The 25,986-nt window shown below is 41.7% G+C and overlaps 1 protein-coding gene across 3 annotated transcripts; it reads left to right on the top strand.

Annotated features, from left to right (window-relative positions):
• Positions 1–42: 42 nt before the first annotated feature.
• On the top strand, positions 43–25,917 carry UBE2G1 (ubiquitin conjugating enzyme E2 G1). 3 transcript variants are annotated; one of them, XR_011049461.1, is made up of 7 exons: positions 43–319; positions 14,583–14,685; positions 17,833–17,930; positions 19,010–19,188; positions 22,372–22,495; positions 24,535–24,570; positions 24,692–25,917. XR_011049461.1 is itself a non-coding variant. In XM_068415783.1 (6 exons), the coding sequence occupies exons 1-5, from the start codon at positions 274–276 to the stop codon at positions 22,456–22,458; spliced, it is 513 nt and encodes a 170-aa protein (XP_068271884.1). In that variant the 5' UTR covers positions 43–273; the 3' UTR covers positions 22,459–22,495; positions 24,692–25,917. The 3 variants fall into 3 exon arrangements, 2 of the variants coding, with proteins under 2 accessions (XP_068271884.1, XP_068271885.1); XM_068415783.1 differs by lacking the exon at positions 24,535–24,570; XM_068415784.1 differs by lacking the exons at positions 43–319; positions 24,535–24,570 and adding an exon at positions 10,584–10,668 and having other exon boundaries at positions 17,838–17,930.
• Positions 25,918–25,986: the final 69 nt, after the last annotated feature.

The raw sequence follows: 25,986 nt of genomic DNA, 5'->3' as shown, positions 1-25,986 counted from the left end.
CTGCGCGTTCGGAGTGCAGTGAAATTCCTGGTGGGGGGGGGGGAGGAGGTGGCGGCGGCGCTTGTGACGAGGAGGGCGGCACGGAGCCACGGCCGCGCGCCCCTGCCAGGGACCCTGCGTGCTGTGGCGGCGGCCGGCGCGGAGCCAGACCCCCGGGGGGCGCGGAGCGGGCGGGCTGAGGGCCACTCGCCGCCGCCTCGGGCGCTTGCAGTACCAGGAGCCGCACCGTCCCCGCCGCCGCTGGGACTCCTTCCCCGGGCAGAAAGAGGGAGAATGACGGAGCTCCAGTCCGCCTTGCTACTGCGGAGACAACTAGCAGGTACCCGGGCTGGGGGCCGGCGGGGGGAGGCGATCCGCCGCGGGGGAATGGGGGAGCGGCGGGGAGGGGAGTGGGGGCCGGCTTCTGAGGGGCCGGGGCCTGCCGTGGGGGAAGGGGTGGCCGGCCGGTGGGGAGTGTGTGAGGGGGAAGGGGAGATTACGGCCCCCCCCCCCCCTCGGCGCTCTCCTGCCCAGCCGGGAGCAGAGGGAACTAGGCCGAGCGGGGGAGGGGGAGCCTGGCTGGCGATCGCTGCCAGGGGAGCCGGGGGGAGGGGTGCGGAGGGCCGTCATGGCGGGGGGGAGCGTTTCCTTCGCTGCCCCCGTCCCGTCAGGGAAGTGGTGGTTGGCAGCGGCCCTGCTCGCCTGTGCCCCCCGGCCCGTGCCTGGCAGCCCCCCCGATCTCTCTTGCGGCTCTGTCTCCCCGGGGCGGGGGGGGGGGGTGGGGAGAAGGGAGCCGGAGCTTTCCTCCCCGCAGCGTGGGGGGTGAGCGCGGGGAAGTCTCCGTGCTGTGAGGGGATGTTTGTCAGGCACCGAAAAGAAGCGGAGGATGGAGGGTTCCCCCCCACTGGAAACGGTACTTCAGGCCCGGGGTGAATCGCCCCGCTACAGACACCTTTCTGAGGGGACCTGAGGTGCCCCCGTCCCGCCTTCCCTCCCCGGCTGCCACCCTCACCTCCCGTGCCCTGCGCCGGGGAGGGCGGATCGGGAGGGGGAGGCCGCTTCCCCCTTTGTTGTCAGGACAAGAGCCGGGGGCTCTGCAGGCACTGAGGCGGGGGTAGGACCGGGCAGCACCGGGATCCGGGCGGCGGGGGGGACGGACACCCGGCCCCGGGGAGGGTGAGCGGCGCTGCCCGCCGCGTGCTGCGCGGGGGGAGCCCGCAGGGAGGGGCGAGGGGTCCGCCGGGGGCGAGAGGGCGGGACGTGTGCGGGGAAGGAGGAGTTGGAGACTGGGCTCGGGGACAGGAAGGGCCGGAGCGCCGGGCCCGGTGCCGAGGCGGGAGCGCGGCGGAGGGGAGCGGGGTGGCATTTTGGCTCCGCGTCGCGAGTCGCCGCCGCGCCCCCGCCCTCTCCCTTTGTCCCCGGGCGGCCGTGCGCGCCGGGCCTGCCTGCGCCGCCGCCGCCGAGGGGACCTGGCGCGGCCCGGCGCGGCCCGGCGGCGCGCATGCGCGGGGCCGCCCGGGCGGCGGGGCGCACAATGCAGCTCCATGTGTCGCTCGCTGCCAGATTTAAAGAGAAACGAGCCGGCGGCCGGGTGCGGCGGGGAGCCCTCCCCCACTCGCACATGTTCCCCCGCGCCCTCCGCCTGCCGGGTTTCTGCGGCCGGGATAAAGTAATCCCCTCGAGAAACCGCACAGGTCTGCCCGGCACCTTGGGCGAAACTGATTGCCTTTTTTGTCCCTTACGTAAAAATTGCTTCATACCCAGATAAGGACATGTGTGCTAGGTGCACCTAAACTCAGGCAAATACAGCGCTGGCTGAAGTTTGCTGTGTAGCCGTATAAAGGGACGGGGTCACCGAATGGCACAGGAAATCCTGGAGGACGATTTTGGCCTGAGACTTCAGTAATGCCTTTGGAAGTGTAAGGGTCGGAAACAACACTGTTAGCAGTAAGGAGGTGAAGTTGCATAACCAGGTATAGCAAGCTAGATGATGTGTTTGTTGCATCTCCAGCACTATCTTCTGATTTTAGTTGATAAGTTTGAGAAACCTCAACGTAATTAACTATTAGCACAGGATTTTTTTAGCCCTTTAAGGTGAAATTCTTTAAAAAAGAAAACCACACCTCATACATACTGTGGCTGCACTCCTGAACATGAGCATGCCCCTCTTAATGCCTTAGTAACTACTGAAGTTGCTACTGACATTCAGTGAGGTGTCTGCATGTTTGGATATGCTAATAACACTAGGTATAGGCTTAGTACAGGAGCTCCACACTGGATTTGATGTCAAGCTGCTCTTTCTATAAAGGATCCCTCTAGGGAAGGAATAGTGTAGAATAGTTGCTCTCTAACTTGATAAAAATGAGCATCTGGTAACCTAATGTAGTTCTTCAGCTGTCTGGGATTTCCCTTTTAACTGACTAATTGTGCTCCATGAAAGAAAGTTTGATATTTAGCTGAATCCTCTTGATAATAAGTATTAGCTGTCAGCTTCTGTTGTGTGGTATTTTTTCTTGTCTTGTGAGGTCTTGAGACCTTCTGTAAGCTCAGGCTGGTTGGCTATGTCAGTAGACTTGTAGATTGTTAGATTTGGGGGTTAACTGCTGTTCACCTTTCTACTCACTCTTTTCTGAAGGCTTCATGTGTACTGGTAAAAACTGGTAAGCTTTTCCAGTTGCCCCTATTACTGCTACTGATTCAACTGTGCTGACTCAAGTACTGCAACCATTTGCATGTAACATGCAACTCTTCTGTGGGGTTTTTGTGTTTTAGCTAATACTAGTGCCTTTGGTATCCTTTTACAAGTATTAAAAAAATTGAAGCCATATTAAAAGTGATTGTGAGTGTGCATACTTAAGTGTGTGATGAGTACTGAAGAAGAGTCTTGAACTCTTCAGAAGTCCTATCTGGAGTAAGACCTGAGAAAGAAAATCGTTTCTTCCGTATGTGATAACCTAAGCAACATCTGAACTGAGCTGAAACTAGACTCTGACACTGCTTTTTCTGATGGCAGCTACTTGAAGTCGCAGTGCAGAGACTGAGCTTCATGATGCCTGATCCTCCTTCCTTACTGCTGACTGTCTTCTTCCCAGTCTCAGCTGCTCCAGTGTGTCCCTTTGTTTACACCCACACTACTTGTTCTACATCAAAGCAAAAATCGACATTGTGGTGTTCTTTCCCATGGTGGGACTGATACTTCAGTCCTTCTGCTACGTGCAGCTTTTGTGTTATATCAGGTTTGGTGAGTCATTGGGTTGTACCTAGTGGCTGGGTTTTGGGACAGTGAACAGGTAGTGGATATGAGTTATGTGATCTAAACTAGTGTAAATTGCTCTAGACCACTCACTTGTCAAATTGGCATTATTCAAGCACTAGAGATCTGAAGTTGGAGCTGGTAGACTTGGAGCAAGACATCCAGAAGTGGAGGGAGGTTGAAGGGGGCATCAGAAGCCCATATAATGGAGCAGTTGAGGAATATAGAAATTCTTTAATGGGTGAGACCCTGGATAGCTCTTTTCAATGCCAAGAGGAAAAAACAATGACAGGAGCAGAAAGGAATGTAAAACAGTGGTTCTCAGAACGGTTGCGTGTTCTGTCTCCCGTATGCTGTGGTTATTAATAAAGGCATTATGGGGAAATAGGTGTCTATGGCATGTAGCACTTCAATGCGTTGTTTTGGTTCTTGAAGACTTTGTTAAAGTGAAGGTCAACTGGTAAAGATCTTCTTGGTTGTCAGTGAGACTTAAAATCAAGGGTCTTATCAAAACACAGAATGAAACTTGACAGCATAATCCCAGGTTGCTCCAATAAGTGTATGAAGCCAGGCTTCTGTTTTTTCTGGAGCAAGGTGGCTTGTATTGTAACTTGAGCAGGTAACTAGCACCACAGCACCATACATACAACATGCTTGTCAACTTAAGTGGCATGTTCTAGATGATGATGCTCTAAGAGAAGAGATATTCAATGACAGTCACAAAATAATAACTAGTTAGATGTGGGTTATTCCCCCCCCCCCCTCCTCCAATACTAAGTAGCTTCAGAGTGCCTTTGCTAATAAAATATTGAGCTATATCACCAGGGAATTAGTATAGTAGCTGTTCTTATATTGACATGTGCTTGCCCCCATTTGGTACTGTTTAAATCAAGACAGTCAGAACTTTGGGTAATTTTTTTGTTTTCTTTTTTTTAAGTGTTTAAAGGAACTGCTGAGTGGGGATCTCTGACTACCAAAGCCAGTTAGAACGCTAGTTTAAGTAGCTTGAGCTGAAGGGAGGTTCTATATGGATATCTGTGAAGCTAAATCGCTGTTTCTCACAAATCAACTTAAGTGTAAGCTCTAGCAGCTTCTGGAAATCTCTTAGAATTCAACAGACATATTTGTTCTTACAGATGTTCTTTTTTTTTTTTTTTTGAAGGAGAAAGGCATTTGGTTGTAGATTGGTAATAATGTGAAATAGAAGCCATGACCTGTCCATTCCCTCTTATGGGTAAGGTTCAAGAAAAACTAAAAGAATGAAGCGCATTTGGACTCCCAAAAAAGTCAACAGCAAGTATGTAGATTGATATAGCACTAGATTAGCAGAGTTCACCCCTCACGGGAGGTGGAGGGAGGATAAACTGTTCTCTGCACAGCCCCAAAACTTTATGCTCTTTAAATGGAGGCAGGAGAGAACTGAGAGTGTAAAGCTACTCTTCCAGTCTCCAGAGCTGTCACAGCCCAAGGGTTTTGCAGACTGAGGCATTTCTCAAATGCTTTTATTTCATCTTTCTGCCAAATCCTTGCTGCCACAGAGGCTTGTTAGAGTAGGCAGACTTGTCTAGTTCATCCAGCAAAATCACGTAGGGAGGATGCAGTTAAATCAGTAGTGCACAGTGGAACCAGAAGTGCAAGTCCTCTTTAACATAAACATGGACCACTGAAAACAGGGGAATAACCATGCCCTTGTTGGCTGAAGTTGTATTGTTTGGTAAATATTCTCCAACTTAGGATACAAAAAACCCACAGTAATATTTTTCTCAAACATGAGAAACATGGCATTATTTCAATTGAAAGTGTATACAGCTCCTATTTCAAAGTAAAAATGTCTAATTAAAAATTAACAAGTTGGGAAACTGTATTAAATACTTAATGTGACAGTTCAACAATTTTTACTTTCTTGTGTGGAAAAAATCTTGTAGTGTAATGTTGAACTACTTGAATTTCTGGCAATTACATAGGATTTACTTTTAAAATATTTGAGTAGTGAATTCTGAGGGAATTAGGGAATTAAGATCACTTTATAGATCGAAGCTGAGACGGCATATCTCTTGGGTGGCTGGTGGTACAAGAAGCCTTTGTTTACAGTTTAGTACTGGCTATTTACAGGCTTACAGTAGGTTTGTCTACAAGATAATCATTTGAGTGGCACTGATCTGAAGTATTAAGTTGATGCTAGTCTGCCTATTAGCTTCCTTGGAGAGGTTTGTTTGTATGACCAGTAATATTCTGTATATCTTGAATAGTTAAGACTCCAAGGTCCTGCACAGGTCAGACTTAACTTCAATATCACTTAAAATACAACCCGTCCCCCCTGCAATTTTTTAAGTACTTTTTCATATTTTTAGATAACCATCAATCTTCGTTGCTCTGATGCTTTTTGGGATGCTTAGATACAGCATGTGTGTACCACTCACCTTAACACTCTTGCAGTGTAGCAGATTAGATAATCCTGTTTCTTGTGAGGATGTGTTGACAGAAGCATCAAAGCTACCTTGCTCATGCTGACTTTATAGATAATATCATTGCTAAAACACACGCCTTGTTACAGTGATGAGAGTGAGTGGTACAAGCAGCCTGAATTTCTGTTGTGCTGCAAATAACATAATAGATGTGACTTGGGGCAAACTTTACTAGCCTCACATGTTATTTTTTCAAATGTTCCCCTTGCAGAAATAAGCTGAACTCTGCCTCTTCAAAGAGAAGAGTATTTATGAAAGCAGTCACAAGCAAAAATTCAGGGATGCTGGCAGTTCTGGAAAGTGAGGTTTAGCTAAACCTCAGAACGGAGGGGCTCGATGACTCAACCACTTGCTTGAACAGGATGAAGCAATAACAACCTGCTTCATAAGCTTACCCCTTGATGGGGCAGCTGTAGTCACAGCCAGTTGGCTCTGGCTAGGTCAGCTTACTAATCTTTCAGGGAAAGAACCAGGCTTACCATAAATGATGAGTTCTTTCCTTCTCTGCTTCCCCCCAAACAAGGCGTTGTAAGTTACACCAAAGTGTGGATACATCTGGATGTGGCAGTAAAGTGACTTTGTCTGTTCTGTTAGAGAATGGTGGTGTGGGAGAATGCTGCTGGAGAGCCTGTGGAATAAGGAGCAAATTAATACCTATTGAGAAAATACTTTCATTGGAAGTATTCCTGCTTTATTGGTAAGATCTTTATTTGGAGATGTTAAATCACCCAAATACCACTAAAATGTCTTGCCTTGTATGATTGATAGTGATTTCAACTTCAGTATTAAAGAGCTATCTGCTCCAGAAATGTGAACTGTAAGGATTTGTTGATTTGCTATAAATATATATGTGGGTTTTTTTTTAATCTAAGAGAGACTGATCTGGGATAAATAGAGTGAATAGTCCTCAAATAAAATCACATGTTGTAATTATAACTGATTCTGCCTTGACTCTTCTGTGCCTCTTTTTTTTTTTAATGCAAGAAAGACTTGAAACACTACATGCACGTTCAACTTAGATGGGATTACTTGGTCCCTTTTGTGGTTGGTATTGGTACAAGTTGGGGTTTTTTTCTTCCCCCAAAGCCCCGTTCGAAACAGTTTGAAAAACAGTGAACTTTGTTAGTAAAACTTGTTTGCCTCAAATAGGCATTCTGCTAAATTTTCTTCTTCTAATGCATTTAGTGCAACATCTGTTTTGATCCAGATGTTCTTGTTTTCCACCTGTAAGGCTGGATTTTTTGAAAGAGTTTAAGCATGTGGGGTGTTCTGCAGAAGTAAGCTTCAAGTATTGGTGTAGAATAGGGTGGAAGCATTAAAAAAATAAAATACAGCATTTTGTTTCCAGCATAAAGATTGGTTTTTAATGAAGTGGAACTGAACTGAAAAGTGGCTGCTGTTCTGAAAGTATAAACTAACCAAATACTAAAATGAGTGTGCAAAGTTAGGTGCCTGGAGAAAGAAGAGCAGGTGGCTTGAGTGAGGACGAGGGCATGTGACTCTTGAAACTCGCACTGTCTGCTTTTTGTCCCAACGTATGGGAACACAATCTGGGTAACACTTCACATGCAAGCCTGTGCTATCACCATGTTGCACCTGCTCTGTGCTTCAGTTTTCAGTGGTGTGTGGATATCTGTCAGTAGACTGGTCTTGGCAAGATGTTTCACTTAGGGAATCTAGTAGGTCTGAGTTTTAGGCCACCCTGCAAGTGTAAATGTTCATATTTGCTTCTCCTTCCTACTCTCAGGTCCAAGGCGTATCAGCTGGAACAGAGATCAGATATCCAGACCCCGTAAGAACGCTAAGTATAGCAATCTAAATGAAATAAGATTCCATAAAAATAACTGTTCTCCTGGGCATGAATGTCAGCAGTGCTTGGAGAGGTTTAGAATAATAGTAAAGACTTTTTGATAGAAACCCTTTGTAAAGGCTTTCACATACGGTCTCTCTGTATGTGAATTGTTAGTTAAGGGAAACCTATTTCCATGCAGTCATCACAATACCTAGTATGTCAAACTGGCTGGTTTTTTAGTTGGCTTGCACTTGGTGCTGACCTAAATGATGACACTGTCAGGAGTCACTTTGAGAAATGTCTTAGAACAACTCTGAATAACAATGTAGCTCAAATTAGGCTATGCAAACCTGTTATTCATATTATAAGCGAGAGAGAAAACAAGCTGGGAAAGTGTCCTTGACTTGCACAACAACCTATGCTTATGATGAAGAAAGGTTCTGATGAACTCTTCAGATGTTAACATCTCCCTATGGCACAGTCTTGTGATACAGACTTTCTAGTGGATTTCCTGGAATCGTGTTCTATGCTTGTATGTAAACCACACGCATCCTAGAGCTCTTAACTGTATTCAACAGTGCTGTTTCACAACTGGTGTGTATGTGACTGCTCAGAAGATGCTTGGATGGAATTTTTTTGTAGCTTCAGTCTGTTGGTAATTTGCAAACAGCTGTTAAGAAGTTAATTAACTTTTCCTGCTGTCCATGCTGAACTCAACTACATTAATACAACTGGCACCCAGGATGACACTTGCCTTGCCAAGTTCTAGCAGTTGTATGCAGTAGACATCTGAAGCTCTGTAGGCTCCTTTGTAGGTGAGAGAAATAAGTACATGTAGAGTGTGATTCATCTGACCTGTTTCTGACATCTGCTTTGGGATGAGATAATCATGGAGTCTCAGGAACTACTTATCCTGATAAGATCTCCATCGAATGCTCCTGAGGGTGACAGTCTCAAATACAGGCAGATGCATGTACCCACTGAATACTTGTCTGACTCTTAAGAGTGGAAACATGCATTGGACACTGAGGACAAAATGAAGGTAACGTTTCTATTGTACCAAGTGTGACGGATACATGTGGCCCCGTGCTCCAGTTTACTCTTTATGGGCAAATCACTGAATGTTTCCTGGTGAGATACTTGCTCCCTTTCAGATGTGGACTTCAGAATTTGGGGTTCTTCCAATTCTTTTGACTATTCTTGTTCTTCCCTTCCTCATACCACTTCCCTCCAAAATTCAGACCTTACTAGGAAATTTTTTTAACAGACCTGTTCAACCTCTGTTTTAACCTGGGTGATGTAACTGTGCTAGATTCTGATGTGATGGGATACAGAGAATACTTCAAGCAGTCTAGCCAAAGAGGGCTTTTCAGGAAGCAGTTTATCTCAATTTCTACCAAAAATACGTGATTGATATTAATTTGCACACATGTTCTAAACTTACTGATGAGAATCTTAATTCTGGAAGCATAACTATTTCAAAACTTTAAACAATACTATGGAATTCAAAGGTTTTCATCAGTATGTTTTGTATTTACAGTGTTCTGTGGAAGCTGATTTGGATAGGAAAGTAACTCGAACACCACCTTCATCTTGAGAGAAAAGACTTGCGGGCTTAGTAGGCACATTGTGCTCTGCAGTTACTTAAATTACTGAGTTGCAGCCATTTGCTTAATGGTGAACACATCAGGGGGAGGGGGAAGGACACCTTCCTTCTGTGTATGGTATGTGTGAGATGTTGGAAAAGGACTGCTTTGAGTGTGTGTGTACACAGAAGGCTTCTATGTATGAAGAGTGCTACAGAAAGAAAATGTCTCAAAAGAGGTCATCCCTATTCTTGCCTGTCTTTACGACTCTCGGGTAAAATGATGCATGGGAACAGATCATGGGCTGAGTAAACTGGGTTGCCAGGTCAGATCGGTAGCTGGATATCTGTGATCTAATTGAGACTGTGTGAGAGAGCTGGCTTTGAGACCTTTGAGATTGGGGTCTAAAGGAACATTGACAATGTCTGTCAGTGGTTACCTCAATGGACTTAAGGGACTATGGGAACTCCTTAAGAACCAAGAGAGTACCAAAGACCTGCAAGCTTCTGATTACTGTGGTAAGAGTCAGTTTTCAACTAAACAGCTAACCTGAACTTTCAATTGTCTGCCTTCAGAGCTGGGTATGCAGGCAGAAAGGAAGGTCTTGGAAATTATAACTGACCTCAGTTAAGTAATGTAGTTATATGGAAGTCACAGATTGGGGTACAGAGAAGAAGAGTCTAGAACGAGGATGTCCAGTCTGTGCGCTAGGGCTGAGACTCACAAAAAGCAACCAAGAAAAAACAAGCCTAATGTATAGCAAATGTAAAGCTCTGATATGGCCCGTACCTGCTTGTTCTGGGGACTGCGTGTAAGTCAGCTAGATGATTTCTCCAGAAGCCTTAGCTAGAACTTGGGCTGTCCTGTCGCTATGCTGGACTCAATCCACTGGCTGCATAAAACTCAACTGTGTAACTTACTAAAGAGGCTGCTATTAAAAATAATGTAGAAGCTTATATTTTTGAAAGCTTTGCTCTGTGATGTAGCTTAAAATACTCTGAAGTGTTCATACGCAGTGGCTGGCTGGGTGAAACATCAAGCTGAAAAGTTTAGATGCCATACATACCTGCTGCATGTAGCCATGGGGCTGTTTCTGCTTAGTCATTTTTGTTGATGCGGTTTTGCTTTGGGATTGGTGAAAGTCTCTTGGCTTATATAAACGCAGCTTTAGTGAGTGTGGGAACATCAGTAGCTTGGTGTCAACTAAATGCTGAAACTGCAAGCACAGTTTATGGTACTGTGTTGGCTCAAGTTTAAGGCAATGGTAACTCAGTTCTGCTTTAGTAGGAGCTGAACCACTAAAGGAGCACTGTGTTGTGTTGGCAGATCATGTGGGAGGGCAGGCATTGGACATTAAAGTCTGTTCTGGACTTAACTCTGTTGGATTATGGGCCTTCAGTCTTCCTCATCTCCTGAATCAGGTATTGGTTCAGGACTGGGATTAAAGGAACTGAATGTGTAATTCATAAGCAGCCGCAGGATTCTGTTCCCAGTATGTTGTTGCTTGGCAGCTGCCCAGGTTTGTGCTGCTTTGGCTGTCAGCTGCTGCTTGAGCTGCGACGGACTCTACCTGAAACTGCTTCTAGACTGAATGTAAGAATTTTTTTTTCTCTGGGGAGAAAAATTTCTGTTATATTAAACTTATCAGAAATGCAGAAAATATTGCAGAAATACTAAACCATAGAGTGTAATATAGTAATAGCAAGTAAATTGCACTTATTTAGGCATGGACATGATGGAAATGTGTTAATGTACTCATTTATGTTTAAAAAGTACAGCATACCTTTAGTTAAACAAGAAATCTCAAAGAAAAACTAAGTGTTGAAAAAATAATGTGGAGGGATGCAGTTCTTTATAGGTGTCTGACTTCCCTGCTTTTCTGGGACTTGCCGGCTAGCTCTTCAACAGGGCTTTGTAGAGGACCTGTGCCAAGAGCTTGTTCCCCCTCTCCCTGCCTGGAGGAGGTAATTGAATCCTTTGCTTTATGAAGCATATTCATCATCTGTGTATTTATCTAGGAAGACTCCTGTTCAGGCTGTAAGTAGTTAACTGCTGTAGTTGGTAGGAAATGACAGACGCAGAGAACAGGTGTCTCATTTTCTTGTGTGGTGTCAGTGTCACCAGAGGCTCTGGTTGGTGGGCAGGAGTCCCTCTGCCTAGCAGCAGGCTTCTGTGACTGTGAACATAGTCTGCATGTGCTCCTTTCTTGCCACGGTGGCATCACGATTCACTTGGGATTTTGGTCCATGGATTTCACTACTGTGCAAATCTCAACTCATGAAGAGATAGGTGGTACTACTAGTTAACTTCTCTGATATGCAGCATTGGCTGTACCCCGGGGGGGGGGGAATCAAACAAACCCTGGGCTTCAGTGTTTGCAAGTTTTAACGAGTAGCAGCTCTTAGCTATCCATGGTAAAGCAGCCAAGGATGATGTTTTTCATGTCCCAGTGCAAAACTTTCCAGAGAGTTCCTTTTTTGTCTGCCAACCAGCCATTAGCTGATGTTCAGTTTAGCATAAATAATCTGGATGGAAAAACTAATTTTAAGTTGCCTGTGGTAATTACACATACCTCTAGTGGGGAAGCTTATATCCATTGTTTTACTTCAAGTTAAAGTATTTGTGCAAGCAGTTGCTATTTGAACTATGCTTTGGTATTGCTACTGTGGAAAAAAAATGAGAACCTTTTACAAGCAGAGACCGATGCCACCTCCTGTAAAAGAAGTAACATCATAATTTGCTTTACAGGCAACATCCACTAAGCAAATTTCCATAACTGCTGTAACTGAAGGTTTTGGTCAATGGCTGTCCCTTTCTTACAGTTCACAGATTCTCTGCATTGCGAGAGCTGGCATCCAGCAATCTTATTCCTTCTCACAAGATCTCTTGCAATATAGTGCTGCAAGGTCTTGGGTATGAGTCAGAGTGTAAGAGCTGACCTTCATTGGGAACAAACACATGAAAAACATTTCAAAGGACTTAAGGATAAAAAAAGTTATTTGGAGGCTGAGGCAGATGTAAAGAGAAATTGAAATAGCACGAATCAAGAAATAGAGAAGAAAATGTGCATGTTGGTCTCGAAAATAGTGTGGCATATTTAGATAGAGAGAAGCATACTGAATTTTCCAGAGTCTTAACTTCTGTCAGGCTTGTTTACAGTCTTAGCACTGAGAAGTGATAACTAGCAAACAATAAGGAAGCTAAATGTGAGCAGCTTGAGTTACAGCAGTTTACACAGAACTCGGCATAAACTCTTTTCGCACTGTGGAAATGCAGAAATGAGGGAACTTGTGTTTTGGAGGCTTAAATCCAAGTTCACAAGTCTTAAGGTGAGGTACTCAAATCTAATTTTGGCACTCTTTCTGTTAACTTCTGAGGTTGTTGTGCTGGATATTCTGTATTACAGCGTATCCGAAAGGATGACTTCAGTCTCCTGAACAGAGGTGGCTTTTTTGCACAAGCAGTAGACAATTTTTATTTTTATTTTTTTTAATAAAATGCTGCTTGAAAAAGCAGGTTATATTCAGCTACTAATGTGGTTGAACTTTTAATACCTGATGCTGGAGGAATGTCTGTAGTAGGAAGGTAGTAAGGGACTGGTGAAGTCCTCCTCCCTTCATGTGAGTCACTTTCCTAGTCTCTCTGCCCCTTTCACCTAAAGTTAAATAGAACTGTTACTCAAGCTCATGAAGCTATTTCCACAAAGTTTCATAGATGCCAGAGGGTGAAAACTGGTCTGCTTAGTGGAGGTGTGGCCATGCTATAGTTTTTGGTTTTGAAGCTTGCATCTTAGTATCTGTGATACTACCTTTTGTATCAGGCATTGTCTTGAGAAAACATGATTTGGTTCAATACCTAAGTCTTTGTCCTGCAACTTGGAGAGTGAAGGTTGACCTCATCTGTTGACTAAACTCCTGCTGAGTAGCTTCTAAGAAAAGTCTTTCCAACACATATCTTGGGATTTTAGCATTGAGTTACCTATGTGGATAAATTTGACTCTGAATTACCAATGGCCAAACAAAGCTGGTATTCCTGCTATCTGCCTCTTCAGGACCTTGGTCCTTCATGTGAGCTGAGCACTTTCTTTTCCTTGTGTGGATTTAGACTCTTCTGTGTAGGGCTCAAATTGATTCTTCTTGTATTTTTTTAACCATGCTTTAAATAGTTGAGAACTTAACTGGCAAACGGTGACTACAAGCTTATAGGCAAATCAGTTTGGACTTAATGGTAGCCTTTTGTCCATAAAGGTATGAGGTTCTCACTTGAAGGAGAATGCCTGAGGGCATTGTAAGGACCTCTGAACTTAAGTGTGTAATGCCTAGAAATCAACAAAATACAGCTATTGGGTTTACAGAGGGACTATGTAGACTAACTGTACTGTGGAATATAATAATGAGGGCTGCATGATGGCTGACAGAATTTAAAAGAAGTGCAGTAGTAATTGTAAAACAAAACAAAAAATCCCTAATTTAATCTGGAAATTACTGACAAGTTGAAGGAACAACTTTTTTTCCCGTTCCCCTATCCTAAATACTCAAGATCCATCAGGACTTTGTATGTACTGTTGGAAACGCTGGATCAAGAAGTTCAATTTGGCATCAATATGGCTTTTAAATCAGTTTTTGACATGAAGCTATCTGTTAAGAGATGTTCTCTCCCCCTACCCCACTCCTCAAGTTGAATTTTAGGTGTTTATTTACGAATCTCATGCTTTTTCCTGGAGCAGGCTGAAAACAAACTCAGTGGAGTCTACACCTAGGTCTGACTTCTGCATACCTATTTCCAGATAAGCCTTCTATCTGGCAGTAACTATGTGAAGTAGCCTATAAACTTAGAATCCTGTATTGCTTATCACTAGTGGGTAAAACTGTGAAACAAAAGAAAAAATAAAATAAAATAAAAAAACAAAAAACAAAACCCAAACAGCATAACAGTTTATCTTCTGTGCTCTCTTCTAGTAGTTCAGAATGTAGTAAATCATTATCTCCAGAATGCACTGGGCACAGGTCTCAAATGTTTTCAGATTCTGGAAAAAAAAAAGTTTAAAGGAAATAGGATGTTAGTTTCAAATAAAAACATAGTGTGACTTTGTTGTTCTATTACCATTTTCTGGAGTTAAAGATAGACTTTAGTTTAATCTGGCTCCTCAGGGTTCTTGTAAAGCAGTATGGCTTTTTTATTAGTAGAAAATCTGTTTTCTGACTTGCACACACACCTGTTGGTATCTAGTTTAGGAGACCATGTCCCACAGTTCTGAATTATTTTGGTCCTTCTGCTCATGATGTGCTTAGATAGTTTTGGAGCCAGACTATGGGTCTCAGCTCTGGCAGCATGCTGTTGTGTGTGATAGGGAGTTGAGGATACTCACCTAGGCCATAAGTCCATCAGTAGCCGCCAAATCACTGAAAATTGTGGGATTTTGTGGTCACGTATAGAGGCACGAGCAAAACCAGCAAATGCGTATCATAGACACCTAAAGTCACTCTTAAATTCTTTTTCCTACACAGAGCTCAACAAAAATCCAGTGGAAGGCTTTTCAGCGGGCTTAATAGATGACAATGATCTTTATCGATGGGAAGTCCTTATTATTGGTCCTCCAGATACACTATAGTAAGTACTGATACTTCTACAGAAACTTAAGTGAACTTGGATTTACTAGTTCTAGTTTCGTCTAAGTGAGTAGAAGTTAACCTAAATTTTCATACTGACTAAGTTAGGTAATGCTGTTCTGTTGCTAGTAAAATACCTGTAAATAGCTGAATTTGCTATATAGAAGTTCTAAACTGCTTTGCTCCCCTGGGACAATGCCCCACTGATCCCTTGGTACTTGTGTAGAAATGAGAAAGAAGAGGTTATACTTAGAGCCAGCTTCTGTTTTCTTGCACGTTTAAATAAGGCAGGTATAACCCACTATTTGCTGTTATTGCTGTGAAGTTCTAGTTTAGCTGATAGTACAATTTTAAACCATTACAACTTCATGCTGATGATTGTAGGAAAATATTCAAGAGGGATGTAGTTGGGCAAACTGCAGCAGACCATGGAATTAGCCTCCAGTCTGTCAGTTTGAGATGGGAGAGCTTCCTAGTGTTACCTAGGGTACGTCAGTGTTGATCAAATTTGAATTGCTGGCAAACCTTACACAGTGGGCTTCAAAAAGCTTAGATCTTTATCCTAAGGACTGAGTTCTTCAATTGGCTTTTGAACACAAAACTGTGCAGTTCATATGGTGACTTATTTTCCTGGACATTAAGTTAGCTGTGGTTTTGCACTGCTGTATACCTGAAGCACTCTAGTACATGGCAGTGTGGTTTGTTTGGGGGTGGGGTGTGTGTGTGTGTGTGTGTTTGTTTTTTTTTAAAAAAAAAAAAAGAGCTCTGGCTAATTGAGAGAACAATTTCTCTTTCTCATATCAGTTAGGTATGGTCATTTACACTAGCTCCTAGGAAAAGGTTCTGTGCCCAGAAGAGGTCAGTTTAAAGTGTAGCTCTTGAAGATGAACTCTGTTCTCCTTCATAAAGCTGTTCCAGTGGTAAATTACTGATGCAAAAAGCCTAGTGACATTTACTTGAGGTCAACTTTAGTTCCAACATGAAGTTGTTGTATACCTCTGTCTGCAGACTTCTGAATGAATATGTAGGCACAGTGATCAGATTGCTTTGCTTCTCAAGGTCACTTACATTATGATTCTCAAGTCTTGCATGAGATGAATTCTCCAACTTCTGTTGACCTCTTTTGAACAGTCTCGTAGTGTTATATTCTTGTCTTGTAGTCCATTATATTCTCATGACCATTTTATAAACACTGTCAGTAAAGAAATGCTGCTTCTAATTGAACCTATTCTTATATGTTAAAAATTGCAATAGCATTTTTTTCCCCACTTCAGTAAGGTGCTGAGCTTGTTTTGAGGCTTTTTAGGTAAGAAGCTCTCTTCTGTTCCAGTCCTTACTCGCTGCTTTTCAAGGCATCATTATACTGAATCCTTCCTCCCCCATCTGTTCTATGATGACAGTAGAACATAGTAGTTTAACTTAACCAGGCAGTTCAAAATTTTCAAACTTTAGTCTCGTTCCTGGTCCCACTTTATTTATTCCGAGTTTACCTAAAAAGATTTAGACTCAGTGCATGACTTTACTGACAGAGACCCCTTTATCAGGACTATTGCTAAAAATGGCACTGATCTCCCTTAATTGACAGCTGTACTTCATTATCTGGTTTTTAACGTGTATCCAGCTAAAGAGCTGTATATATAAGTAGTTCATGAGGGGCAACCAGGTATGTCATACAGCCTACTAGCTTTAGGATCTGCCTATTTAAGAAGGGAAAGAAGAACTTTTTCACTTTGAAATAAAGGACTTAAATGGTTTGGGGCTATTGACAAATGTAATCTAACTCTCCTTTGTCTTGACTACTACAGATGTTAAAATAGCCAGGGTTTCTGGAATTCTTACCCTTCCCAGGATTAAGGATTCTTTGGAAACTGCCTGCCTTGTCTAAAACTTGTGGAAAATGAATGCTGTAGGTTCAGATCCCCTCAGCTGCTTTATTTTAAGAGCCAAGTCACTTAGATCTAGTGCTCTTTGGGTTTGGGGGTTTTTTTGAAACACTTGCTAGAATTGCACAGCCTTGGTTAGTGGTGGTAGAACTTGTTATTTTCTCAGTAGCCTGTGGGCTTTGAATACTGGCTCCTACTCCTTTACAAATACAGGGGAAAAAAATTACACTGAACAGCTTTCTTTTCTACACCAATTATTTTGTCTACGTGGCTACTGAGGAGTAGTTTGTCATACTGCACATCTCGTGCCACCTTCTTTAGAGGTTATGCTCTAGTTCTTGTAATCTCTGCCTTTGCAATTTCAAATTTTGCTACAAACTTCAATTACAAGAAATGACAGTAACAGGGCAAATATTATAGTACTTACATTAGCAGAGTATTCCATATATAAGGCTTTCCAATTAATATAGGCCTCCACATTTTTCAAAAGGAACTATTCCTGGGTATTGAAACCTAGTTATTAGAAAACAAACAAACAAACAAAAACAAAACCAAAAACAAAACCACAAAAAAAACCCCAAAAGTTACCTTAGTTAAATATGGGCCTGTAACTCCACATAAAAACTGGATGTCCCTTGTTTATTATTGTTTTAAAGTTTAGTGGGTAACTAATGGAGAACACCTCACTGTTATGTCTGAGACCCTTTAGCTTAGTGTTGATGAGGTAGTATTGGAAGTCTTTTTACAAAGTAATGCTGTAGACACAAGTATAAAGCTTTCTGTAACTTTTCTCTGAGGCTGACTGCTGCAGACTGATATAAAGAAAGTAGGGCTGAGGTGTCTAAAGGGGGAAAATAAACAGGTATCTGCTGGGCTGTACTTGTGAAGGGGAGTTATTGGCAATATCTTTTTTGCTGTTAATAAATGTACTGGGAGGAAAAATGTAAGTTGTAATTCCAGATGGTGAATTCCTTGGCAGTTTTTTGATATTTTTTTTTTCGTGTGTGTGTGTGTGGTTTTTTCCCCTCTGGAACATCATCCTAATTCTAAAAAAGATACAGTGTTGGAGAACTGGCAGTATCTTGTGAAACGATCTTCTCAATCTAGAAACTCTTTGCATTGCATATGGAAATGATGGTACTGTTAATTACTAACATGATGTTAAGCTGTTAAGGGGTAAACTTAGAGCTTTTGATGTATCAGTAAGTTCCAATCTTCAGCTTAAGCTTACTAGAAACTCTACTAAGATATTTTTGATTCCCCAGTGAAGGTGGTGTTTTCAAGGCTCATCTTACTTTCCCAAAAGACTATCCACTGAGGCCGCCAAAAATGAAATTCATCACAGAAATCTGGCATCCGAACGGTAAGAAATGTTAAAAGTTTCAATTTTTTTTTTTTTGCAATTAAGAACTAAAATGCAGTGAAGACAAATGATACATTTCTGTTCATGTTAGAAGTATGAAACTCTGCATTTACTTTGCCACCTTCACTTCATAAAGAAGTAATAACCATGGCAGAGTTTTTAATAGTGCTGCTCTGAGAGACTGCCCTGAAGTATTTTCAGAAGCCACTGAAAGTAGCATCTTGAATTCTTGGTAACTGTTCAGGGATTTTTTTTTTTTTTTTTCCTAAGTGCAAAATTCTGGTCTGAGGAGAAACTTGACTTCTATAGCTGCCTTTTGTTGTACCTTCAAATATTTCATCTTAGTATTAGTAACTTGGCAGTTCAATATAGAAGGCCCAAGGTTGTCCTCCTCCAGTGAAGCATGAAAAGAAATAACACCATATTTTAGTCCCTCCAAAGAAGACTCCTCCTGATGTTTCATTTCCTAATGGACTGCTGGACATAGATGGGAAGGTAAAATGAAGACGTTTTTTTCTTGGAAGGAGGAATGCTCTCCAGTTTCTAAAGTCATTATTGAAGTTGTAGATGTTGAAAGCTGGGAGGAGACCAGCACAGTGCTCCCATCAGAAGGGACAGAGAGACTGTTCTGATGCTGTGGCAGTTTCAGCTCTGGAAATATCAGAGTACTTGTCAGGCAGTTTCTAATTCCAGCAGCTTAAATCATATTCCAATATATTGCAGTAATATCCAGCTGATGCTGTTGCTGTGGGGAAAAAAGTCACTATCCAGTTTGCTGAACTTAACAGCTTTAGTGCAAGCCTATCTAAATAGTCTTGAAAGTTGCAACATGATGTTAGAATTAAGTTGTTCTTCCCCATGTGCCCACTTTGCCAGAGATCCAGGCATAACAGAGTTCCGCTAAGGCCAATTTATTACAGATTGAGTTCTGTAATAGTTAATTACTTTTCTTTTTTGTAAAGAGTCTTCACCAACATGTTTTCAGACTAGCTGGCGTGAAGATTAACAGTTCCATGACTATCCTGAAGAAATGCCAGCATGTTGTTCACTACTGAAATATGCCTTGTTCTATTTTGTAGTTGACAAGAATGGTGATGTCTGCATTTCAATTCTTCATGAGCCTGGAGAAGACAAATATGGCTATGAAAAACCTGAGGAACGCTGGCTTCCCATTCACACAGTGGAAACTATAATGATTAGTGTTATTTCTATGCTGGCGGATCCCAATGGTGATTCTCCTGCTAATGTTGATGCAGCGGTAAGATTTTTCTTGGTCTGTACATTGTCTTCAGTGTAGAAACCTAAACTTGCAATGGAATTTTGCTTCTAGTTTGACAAACAGTACAGTAACTTTTGGAACAACTTTTATATCACAGGCTAAGGCTACCTTTTTGCTGAGAGAAGCAGTCATGTTGTGAAACAGGCTTACTAGTTAGCCCTGGGAAATTTCTTACAGATTGGAAGGGAAAGATGCTGTCAGATTTCATAGGCAGTGGTTTAATTTTTCCTACGCAATAATGCATTTATTTATAGCAAATAACTTGTGCACAGAGGTACTTAATGGATAAACTTCAGCTCCTTTAGTCTTAAAAAATTCAAGGAAGCTGGCTGTAAAATCCTGTGTGGCTGTATACACGTAGTGGTTACAACTGCTGTTAAGTTTAGCTGCGGAAGTTAACATAGTCTAGAACCTTTGTTGGTTCCTAGTATGTTACTAGTATAACGTACCAAAATTTTTGTCTTGGAAGGTATATAACCTGTTAACAGACATTGATTTGAATGGAAAGAGAAAATGTGGTGAGGTCCCTCAGTATAATTATGTTGTGACTTTTTGCATCCGCCTCTCTACAGCAGTCTTCCTGGGTCATGAATTAAAGCAGGAAGTTTGACTATAGGTCTGCTCTGAGAATGTACTTGAAAGCTTCACCGAGCATCTGGGTTTCGACTCTGGAGGAAGTGTTGTCCCAGACTAGCGTGACTGGCTAAGGAGTGAGGAAGAATGGCCAGGTTTATAGTTGACCAGGATGAATCTCCAGTAAGGAGTCTGGCATAAGTGAGATGCAAGTGTTCCATAGAGCATAGTGTTTCCAGAGCATGGCCTGTTCTGTGCAGGTGTATAAACACAGCTATTGGCTCTCTAGAAGAGTTGTGTTTATAACAGAATAGCAGTTAGACTAATAACTGTTGTGGTGGGGAAGGAAAAAATTTCAGTTCTGAGGGGAGTAGGGGAACAGACTTCAGGCCCCATTCATCTGAGCTATGCCAACATACTTTCCTTTGAATTACTCTAGAACTGCAGTTCAGCAGTGACTAATAGATGATGTCCTCTCACAAAAGAGAGAGATGTTTGAAAACTATGAATTTGTTTCCCTAAACCTTAGAGTAAAGGTGGAAAATGTCTTAAGGAAACAGCATTTTCTAGCCCAGCTTGAAAGAACAAAAACTTAAATTCAAATCTGACTGTGAAGACAGTACTGAGGCATCGCTTTGGATGCTAAGAACTATTTTTCTGACTGTGGTATTAGATGTTCCAAGTAACTTTTAAACTTAATGTGCTGCTTGAGCAGCTTAGCATCTCCTGCTGGATTGTAGATTGGAATCCTCTTCATATTAACCAGAACATACTCATCAGGGTAATGAAGAATCAGCAGCTCATGTGCTTTATTCTGAGCTGCTATCAAGATGTCTTTTACTTGGTTTACTAAGTACAAGTTTACTGCAGCAACAGTATTTGGCAGTTACTAAAAGATACTTGGCTTTCATTAATTTCTAGTTTTAAGTGAGTCTAGAGAATAAGGTATTACAGGCAGATCACAGCATTATAGGATCAGGGGATATACCCGCTTCCTGGAAAAATGAACTTTGCATGTTGGATTACTGTCTCTTGGAGCGAGCGGAAGATGAGGGACAGGAGCCTGAATATATCCCGAGAGAAGTAAATAGAACAGTTCATGACCTAAAATAAGAGTTTTGGAGAGATTACTGTCAAATTGGAAACTGTCAAAGTGTCAATTCTGAACATTTGCTTCGTAGAACTACAAATATAAAAGGTGGAAACAAAAACTAAGAATCTGAAGCTAGGAGGGCACAAATTCAGTGCTTTTCTTGGTCTTAAGCTATCTTGTGTAAGCTGTCCTATGTGCCAATCCAAGGAACCAAATGTTTGCTGTATTAATTGCTGAAAAAGAACAAATAGAATCATAGAATGGTTTGGGTTGGAAGGGACCTTAAAGATCCAAACCATTCTATGATAATTAATTAGTAGCCTTATTTGTGCTTTCCCTGGAAAGATAGACATGCTGGGCTTTCCAACATGCTGACTGGCTAGGTGAGCTTGGAGGCGGTGAAAGTTAGGATATACCAGTTATCCTAATTTTCTCTCATTCAAATGTGCTACAACCTTCACTTCAAGTAGGGGGTGAAAAGGTGTTGTGTGCTAGGTTGCTTCAGGTAAAACAGTGTGGTGGGGTTTTTTTTAACCCCTTCCCATACTCCTGCAGTAAGAATATATTGCTTATATCAAAAGCTAAGGACTATAGAACTTTATTAGATAAGGGGTTCTTCATATTTTCCCACCACTTCCTTGCCAGTACCCAACACGTCAACCTTAGCCACAATGTGTGATGCTCCTGTGCTTTCATCTGAGCTTGTCATGAGGCTGGCACAAAAAACTTAAAACTGGCTGTGCTTTTTCCTGTGGGTTTTGGTGATATCATGGTGTGCACATCTCCATGTTCAGACTTACTTTTGCCTATCTTCCTGTTCATCTTTATCTTTGTTCTTCATCTATGCAGTTCTGAAATCAGATAGCTGTCACAGAGACCATCCCCATAGGTGTGCTGAGTATTCTGTTATGGTCTCTCTCATGGAGCCAGTATCTTGCAGCCATATCTAACTAGGAGGTGTTTTCTTTCTAAGGATGCTACCGTGCCTCTTATGAATACTGTGACTTCTGTATTTCTATCCTGGAGTGTCCTGGCTAGACTGAGAGGAGTTGTTGAGAGGAGATTTTCAGGAAACTGTCCTGAAAATAACAGAATAACTACTGGCGCCACAGTAGCGATGTACCCTTTTTCGTCACTGCAGTTAAAGACATTTTCTCTAACCTATAACAATAGCTTGTGGTCTACAGTGTGAGTTTACTGCTACTTTGCAAGCTGAAGTAAATAGATTTCAGCCTAGACATTGTGAAATATTGGTAGCCACCAGATTAGTCTTGGAGAATGCCTAAAATCCAAGGGAGAAAGGCTGTGTCCTCACTGTCTTGTGAGCAGCTTGCATAGAAAAAGTCTTGAATGTCACAGGTTTTCAGTGACTAGCTCAATGATTGTAAGCAAATATAGGTGTTGACTAGATAACAATGTAAAGTTCTAGGAAGATCCTCGTGTTTTTAGACATTAGCTATAGGACTGATGTCTGAAAGCTGTCTGTTCAATTACAGAAAGAATGGAGAGAAGACAGAAATGGAGAATTTAAAAGAAAAGTTGCCCGCTGTGTAAGGAAAAGCCAAGAAACTGCTTTTGAGTGACACTTATTCAGCAGCTAGTAGCTTCACTTTTTTCAGGGTAAGTATCCTTCTAAAGACAAGTCATTTACCTGAGTTGAGGATTTCCTGCCTAAGTGTTGCTGAACTATTTTTTTTTTTTTTCCTCAAAAGCAAAAAAAAAAAAACCAACCAACCTTTCTTCTCAGCTGCATGGTCTCAGTGGCGTTCTTTGGCTGTATAATACTAAAGCCTAAAACAATTTTCAAGTGCAGTATCAGCCCCTTCTGCCAAGATTGGGGAACTTCTCTAGTACTCCTGCATTTATGCTGTTCAGAAGTTGAAATTCTCTTTATCAGTATTCCTCCTGCTTTATTAATAGTGCTTAGGGGTTACTAGAGCTGCAATAGAAGGGAATAATCATTCTTTCATGTTCATTATTGTGAAGAACACTTGTTTGAATCTTAAAAGCATCCTGTCTTGCTATCTCAAGTTCATATATATATATATATATATATATATATATATATATATATGAACTTGCAGATGTTGGTGGCATGTTGCATGTAGGTTTTAAATAAGACTTCAGTGAGGTTGTCGGGAACCATTCTGAAAGGATTGCTTCAGGTATCTACGGGAATTTTAATAGAAAGTCTACTAGTATATCAAAAAGGATCAAGTGGAGATATTACCCATCAAAAATATGAAGAAAGGTGGTGTTCTCTTCAGCAGCCCAAAAAACTGTTTTACTGGGGAAGGCTTAGGCATAGCTTCAGAAAAACATCTATATTCTGCTTGGAAACTGAACTGTAGCATGTCTGAGAGCCTGGACAAGTTTTGACCTGAGAGTAGCTGACGTGATATTTATACTTTAGGCCACCCCATTAAATATGAGCTTCTGACTCAAGATACTTACTCTAATTTGAACAATCCCATCCTAGTTTTAATGGGAATTTTTTTTTTTTTTTACACACAATAAGCTCTTGTAGAAAGCTCTGTATTAAAACATGGCCCTTAAAGACCTGGCCTTTGGCCACTTTAATCTTGGTATGCCAAGGAAAAACTTCCTCAACTAGCTAATAATTTCTCACTTCTGCTTTTCAAAGCAAACCAGAGCTTCATGTTGAAGCTGCCCTTTCTTAATGGTTGGTTTGGCAAATAAACTACTCTGACCCGTTTGGCTGGAGAAGCCCCAAACCGTATGTACTAGTTAGCTTTAGCATACAAAACCAGGGAGGGGGGAGGGGGGGCGGGGACAGGACACAGATGATGGAAATACAGCACTGTATGTAGTTTAAAGGGGTTGTACTGTCTGAACAACTAGAACAGCTTACTAAATGCTCCTGCTAGTTTATTTTTCTTCACCAAGGTTGTACAGGAGATCCTTTCTTAACCTTCTGTAAGAATTGTGGGGGTTGGGGGTGGGGGAAGGCTCCATATGTGATGAACTAGTACTGCAGAAATGCTTTGATTGAATGGAACTTTCTCCAGGATAGCAAAAGCACAAAATGCTTAATATTGATCAAAAGACTAAGCAAAGGAACTGAATGTCTCCTACAACTGCCTGTAACTAAAGTGTAAGAATTGTTAATGCAGCTGACATTTTTTTCTGTCTTAGAGAAAGGGAGTAACTGGGAGTAACACTCCAGAGTATCCTTAACTGACCTCAGCTCTGTTGCCATGTTAAACTTGGCCATAGTGAAACAATGCTCGTGACAAATACTGAAGTAATTGTCCGTGTTGCATTTTTGGAAGGCGAAAGCTTTTCTAAGTCCTGGTGACTCCTCCTAAGTAAGTGACGGGCAATGAATTGGATGAGAAGGGACCATATAGCTGGTTTCAAACAAGCACAGTCTGACTCAGTAGCTGTGGTGTTACTGCTTAATGAAGCACTGCCATGCTATTTTGTACTGCACTTTGCTGTTGAAGCAGCATCCATCGTTCACAGTAAGCGATGCACAGAAGTTTGAATGATAAATCTACAAGTGTTTAGCCCTATGTGTGAATAACCAAATGTTGACACATTATGCACTTGACAAGCAACATGAGTAACAGGAGCCTGAAAGTCTGATAGTTGAGCTCGGATACACAGCATGCTGAACTAACTTAAGTCTTTCTCAGGTGATGATTTTGGATTTATGCATCTTCTCTTTAGAGGTATGTAAAGTTCTTAAACAAGTAATGATTCTCTTCCTTGAGCTTGAAATACCGTTTAGCATTTTTAAAATAATTGAGGATGATGAGGGGTTTCATTTTAATAACTGTGATTTCTTTGTAGGTCTTCAATTGAGAAACATGGCACTGTTTTTTTTCCTGCACTCTACCCACCTATTGCTGGACTTCTGTTGTTACAAGTTGGCAAACACTGGCTGGAACTGGGCTGCAATAAAACATGCCAGTTATCAATGCTGACAAGAGCCTAACAAGTGCCAACACAAGATGATTACACATTTTGAAATCTAATGAACTGCTTTAACCTTCAGGAAGAATTGTAAAGATGTGTACATAGCACAACATGATCCGGATAATATATATACTGTTCATGTACATCCACAAATAAACATTGTACCAAATAATGCTGTCTGTAGTTAGGAATAGAATTGTGTAAATTCTAAAGATTTTAGCAGGTTTTTCTCTCCCTATTCATTGTTTCCTATCAGTTTAAAAAAAAAAAAAATATAAGAAAACCACAAAAAAACAACAATGACTTCTGAAGCATGTCAAACTAAAACCCATTAGGATAAAGTTATTGGTTTTTTTCCCCCGTTTTAATTTTCCTTTGACCCACTGAGGCTTAATTAAAATCTCTTGCTTATTAAAGTTTAGTATCTTGTTTTTGGAAATGTGCTCCCTTTTATTTTCCCCATCGGAACTTAAAATTTTCCTAATTAAACCCTGAAAGGATTTGCTATCAATTGCTTGTGTCTTCTTCTATGATGACCTTTGTAGTCTCAAAGGTGCTTTTTTTTTTTTTTTTTCTTTTTTTCTTCCCACTCCTTTTTTAAACCCAATTGCACATACTTTTTGAATTGGGTATAGCAATAAAACTAGCCATGGAGCACCCTTGAGCAGCCTGCTGGATTTTTAACTTCCAAGGGACTTGAGTGCTTTCATTTGGAAGTTCAGTTGACTAAGTTAGTCCAAGATAGGAACGAGCTGCTTTTTATGGGTGGTTGGGTTTTTTTTTTTTTTGCCTTTTTCATTGCCTGTTTGTGGGGTGGGGTGTGTGTGGGGCAGGCTTGTTTTTTCTCATGGTTGAGTTCAAGCATGCACATATGTAGGCTTTCAAATGACTGACTTCTGGGTTTGGTATCAAAAATAGTTTCCCTCCTTTTCCCTTTTCTCTCTTCTGTGGCCCTTCATGTTCTTTGCCTTCTACTTCAGAGTTTTCCTCACCTAATGTACAAAGAAAATTGCGATGTATATTTTCATGTAATTTGATTTTTGGAATTCTGTCACCTTCTGTAGTGAGTTCTTCCAAAATATAATTTTTTCCAATAATAATGTGTCAAACTGGCTGTCTTGAGTATCTAAATAGGAAGGGTAACAGCTTACCTGAACATCTTCAACACC

This window comes from Nyctibius grandis, chromosome 18, assembly GCF_013368605.1.
Source record: "Nyctibius grandis isolate bNycGra1 chromosome 18, bNycGra1.pri, whole genome shotgun sequence".
Classification (NCBI taxonomy): domain Eukaryota; kingdom Metazoa; phylum Chordata; class Aves; order Nyctibiiformes; family Nyctibiidae; genus Nyctibius; species Nyctibius grandis.
Note: the sequence above shows the minus strand (reverse complement) of the source record. Positions and strands in the feature narration are given on the sequence as shown.

Bases quoted from the DNA above. Each gene is read 5' to 3' on its own strand.
- UBE2G1 (XM_068415783.1), top strand. From the start codon at position 274: ATGACGGAGCTCCAGTCCGCCTTGCTACTGCGGAGACAACTAGCAG. The intron at 320-14,582 runs GTACCCGGGCTG...TTTCCTACACAG, and splicing joins ACTGCGGAGACAACTAGCAG to AGCTCAACAAAAATCCAGTG. The intron at 19,189-22,371 runs GTAAGATTTTTC...GTTCAATTACAG, and splicing joins CTGCTAATGTTGATGCAGCG to AAAGAATGGAGAGAAGACAG.